Source organism: Centruroides sculpturatus, unplaced genomic scaffold (assembly GCF_000671375.1).
Source record: "Centruroides sculpturatus isolate CEXI.00-Female unplaced genomic scaffold, Cexi_2.0 scaffold164, whole genome shotgun sequence".
NCBI classification, from domain to species: Eukaryota; Metazoa; Arthropoda; class Arachnida; order Scorpiones; family Buthidae; genus Centruroides; species Centruroides sculpturatus.
This window is the reverse complement of record NW_019384679.1, coordinates 195645-200134: the sequence shown is the minus strand read 5'-3', so window position 1 is coordinate 200134 and position 4490 is coordinate 195645. Positions and strand designations below refer to the sequence as shown.

At 29.1% G+C, this 4490-nt stretch overlaps 1 protein-coding gene across 1 annotated transcript in view; it reads left to right on the top strand.

Annotated features, from left to right (window-relative positions):
• LOC111626938 (DNA repair protein RAD50-like) overlaps positions 1-4490 on the top strand; it is a 65592-nt gene that overhangs the window by 22368 nt on the left and 38734 nt on the right. The window contains exons 8-9 of the mRNA XM_023370473.1: positions 144-245; positions 2708-2884. Of these exons, the coding sequence (XP_023226241.1) occupies positions 144-245; positions 2708-2884 (279 nt within the window). The remainder of the gene's footprint in view (positions 1-143; positions 246-2707; positions 2885-4490) is intronic.

Genomic DNA, 4490 nt, shown 5'->3' with positions numbered 1-4490 from the left:
ATTTATTTTTAAAAATAAAATTATTATTTTAGTTCATCATATATTCATCAAAATGTAACCATATATTAAATCTTAAATTTTAAAATAACGTTATTTTATAATTTAATAGATTTTAATTAATACAAATATTTTTTTCAATGTAGTTACAGCAAGATTCATTCAATGCTAGTAAAGAATGTGATCGTTGGAGGAAAATGCAAACAGATTCAATAGAAAAATTAGGAAGAATGAATGCTGAACATGAAGTAAAAATGTTATTTTTTTGAATAAAATGAAAGTGAATATATATGTACAGTACAGTTTAGTTTAGTTTATATATATCAATAATAAAATAAAAAACTTAATCACAACATCAATATAAATTATTAACAATTAAAACTAATAATTTTTTCTGTAAGATTTTAGTAGAAATTTAATTTTAAGTTGATTTTAATGAATGACAGAAGTATGACTAATAGTTTTAAGATAGAGACAAGCAGCAGTAAACATGCTTCCAAATTAATTTTGTGATTTAAAAACGATACAATGAATATTATTCTAATACTTCAATTAAAATGTCAGAATTTTCTATCATTGATGTAAATGTAACTTTTTAATGTTAAACAATATCCAATTATTTTTTTACTCTTACATTGTACTCATATTTATATTTTTGCTAATGTGTGAAATAATTAAAGTACAAAAACATTTATCACTTATATGTTTAATTTATTTTACAAATTCATAAGCTGTAAATATAAACAACACAACAAAAACCTGATACATTATATTAAAACACCAACATCCGTATGACATCGGACTAAATATTAGATGGCACCTAATACCTCCCTCTTGGTCAAATTTATTAGTAATTTATTATTATTATAGCCGTTTTTAGCCCAATGCCATATGGCAGTTGTTGGTCTTTTGGTATAATGTATCAGGTTTTCATTTTATTGTTTATATTTGTATATATATGCCTTGCTGGGTTTGCAATGGCCAGCTGAATTGGGGATGCATTCAGCACCCTTGTCCTGTAAACTCCCACATATGGCATTTAGCCATATGTGGGAGTTTACAGGACAAGGGTGCTGAATGCATCCCCAATTGTCACTGTAATAACTGATGATGGTTATATTTTATTGTTATATATACTGGAAAAGGAGATTGGACGAGAGGTCTGGGTAGTGTAATTGGCAATGCATCCACACGGTAAGCAGAGTTGTGGGTTTGAGTCCTGCTCCAGGTCGATTCTTTTCTCCAGTTTAATCTGAAGTTATTTAATTAAATTATAATTATTAAATTTAATACGAGATGGCATCTAACATCTCCTTCTTGGGGTCAAATTTATTAGTAAATTATTATTATTGTGTTGGGTTTAGTGGGTAATACTCGGTTTAAACCGGTGGCTGTGTACTATGCCGGACCAGAGTCAAGGCATAGCAACCAAAACAAATTAAATAAGTGTGTCAGTGTCTGTATTCAGGAATTTCCTAACAATATGACATGTATTCAATATAGTGGCCTTCTGTAGTGTGATGTATGTATTTCTATTCAATTGTAATGTTCCCAGGCTTTTGTGTAGTGTGTGTGGTATCACACCTGTACAGGAGAGAACAACAGGTACAATAAGCACCCTATCCATCCTCCACAGATGCCTTATTTCCTGGGCGAGTTCTGTGTACTTGCTAATTTTTTCAGTGCATGTGTTTTGTACATTGTGAGTGTTTGGAATGGCTATGTCTATAATGTATGTGATTTTATTGTGTTTGTCAATGAGTGTGATGTCTGGTCTGTTGTGGTAAATTGTTTTATCTGTGATTATGGCTCTGTCGTAATACATTTTGTGCGTGTTATTTTCCAATACTGTCTGTGGAATATACTTGTAGTATGGTTCGTGGATGTCTGCCAATTTGTGTTTCTTTGCAAGCTCTTGGTGTATTATATTTGCTACTTGATTGTGTCTATGTAAGTAATCTGTCTGTGCCAAGAGCTTGCAACCAGAAGTGATGTGTTGTATAGTTTCTGGCATGATGTGACATTTTCTGCATGTGTCATTTGTGAGTGTTGTATCTTTGAGTATGTGTTTTCTGTAGTTTTTAGTATTTATGACCTGATCCTGTATGGCAATCATGAATCCTTCCGTCTCCCCAAAGAGGCATCCCCGATCTAACCAGCTGTTTGACGCAGTTTTGTCAACAAAATCCTGGGCCAGGTCGTAAGGATGCCTGCCATGGAGAGCCTTTTGAGCCCATGATTGCTTAATGTTGTCTATGCTTTTTATATGTTGTGTCATGTCTGTATGTTGTGAGTGTAAGTTTAATGGTGTGTTATTTGAGTCTGCTAGAGTTACTGCTTTATGTTTATTATTATTATTATAGCTGTTTTTTTAACCCTTTATTGTAAGCTGTAATACCTAAATTCAACAAAATGGCAATTTGTGTAAAGATAAAATAATTTTACAATAATTATTGCTAAATAAGAACCAATAAATTATTTAACAAGAAATAATAAAAATACAGAGAATTCTGTAAATTTTTCTGATTTCAGTATCTTTGAGTTGAACTGATTTAGTATGCAATATTCATTTACCATTTATTCTTCTGACTATAATAGTTATATTTTCGTTACCATTTACATGTGAATATGAATATGAATATGGTGATGATATTGAATTTTCATATTTATAATTTTTTAAATTATTAATAAAGAATAATTTCTTTTGCAGCAATATGTAGAAGCTGTTTCAAAAAGAAATGATTTGCTAATTAAGTTTTGTGAAGATTTAAACATTTTTATTGATGCTTCATTAAAAGAAAATCTACCAGAATATGAAGTTACATCTGCTCTTCAGAAAGTGAAGTTAAAGATAAAAGAGGAAGAAGATAATTTACAGTCTATAAAAGTAAACAATTTATTCAAATATTTGTTTTCTGTATATTATAATGAAAGATATGATAAATTCTGTTTGATTGTTGGATATTTAATATAAAACAAAATTAACTTAAAAAATAACAATTTCGGAAAATGAAGGTATTATTAAGTTCTTATTTTATTGTGGGCAATCTTTCTCTCAATGCTTTTAGAATTATCAGTTAAATTGAAAATTAATTTTAATACTTAAAATGTTTACAAGAGAGTGACTTTTGCATTCACAGTATCTAATCCAAATTATATAATAAATTAATTAATTTTTAGGCTTAAATTAACTCAGAAAGATTTGATAATATTTGGCAATTTGTTTGGTTTAAAAATTTTAGGCTAAAATGGTTTACGTGATCTCTCTCTCTCAATTATGCTATTATGATTTCTGACTTTTAAATCTCAGTAATTGCAATGAAAATAGCATAATCAAAAACTTTTTTAGTTAGAAATTTATTTCATATTTATTTAGTACAAGAATCCAAACAGAATCATCAATAATCAGTTGTAAGGCCAAGAACCACACTTGCGTGAAATTGTGTGGCAGAAAACTGAATCAGAAATCAGCTTTTGGTTCAGTTTCTGTTTTATGCTTTTATGCCAGAACACAGATACATAAAAATTCTGGCTGAACAGAAAATGCCACTGTCACTAACAGTGCTAATTTTATTAATTTTTTTTTTCTTTCATATATCTATCTCTTTGTACCTTCTATTTTTTCTCCACTGCTTGTGCTATAATTTAGAAAATTTAAATTTATAGCCTTGTATTCTGAATTGAAATAAAGAATGTTTGATCTAAATACTATATATCAATTCTGCTGGACCTACCTGTTATTTGAAATTTTGCACCTACAGTCGTCCATAAACATTGCTTAAGTACAGCGTTTTTATACATGACACTGATGTGGTTGAATGGATTCAATAAATTCTTCTATTTCATTTATTTTTCATTTTTTGGAGACCATCACAATTGTAGGACTAACTGCCATTGCTGCCATTATTAGGATAAAAACCATGTGTTTACTTTGACATCACAAAAAAGATTTCTCTTTATTGGAGGAATTTTGGCATAAAAATTCTATGCGTTTAAAAAGTAGACATACTCAGTGGTGATATTCAAAATATTTAACAAAGGGTTCTCTAACAGAAAATTTTTCCTTAACAATTTTTTTTCGCTCAAATGGTGCATTAGCAACATTAGCGCAAAAACTGACCTTAAGATAACCATATAAATAAAAAAGATGCGTTCGCAAAATTAAGTCAGTTAAGATTTAACATTGTTTATGGCAGAACTATATTTTTTTGATAAATATTAAAAAAAAGTGTTCAAAATGGTTTATTTTGTATATACAGTATTTTAATATTTTTCATTCAAAATATTTTATAAACATAAAAATTGGCTTTTTCTCAAGAAAAAACTTTTCTAAATCATTTATTTTATCATTAGGTATTATTATAATAATAGACAGATGTCATCGTTTCTCGAAATACAATATCTTTTTTATTCCGCTGTCGATAGCCGGACACGTGTTTCGCAGCCATCTTGTATTTTCTTGCGCGTGTGGGATTGTGGGATCTCTCTTATGA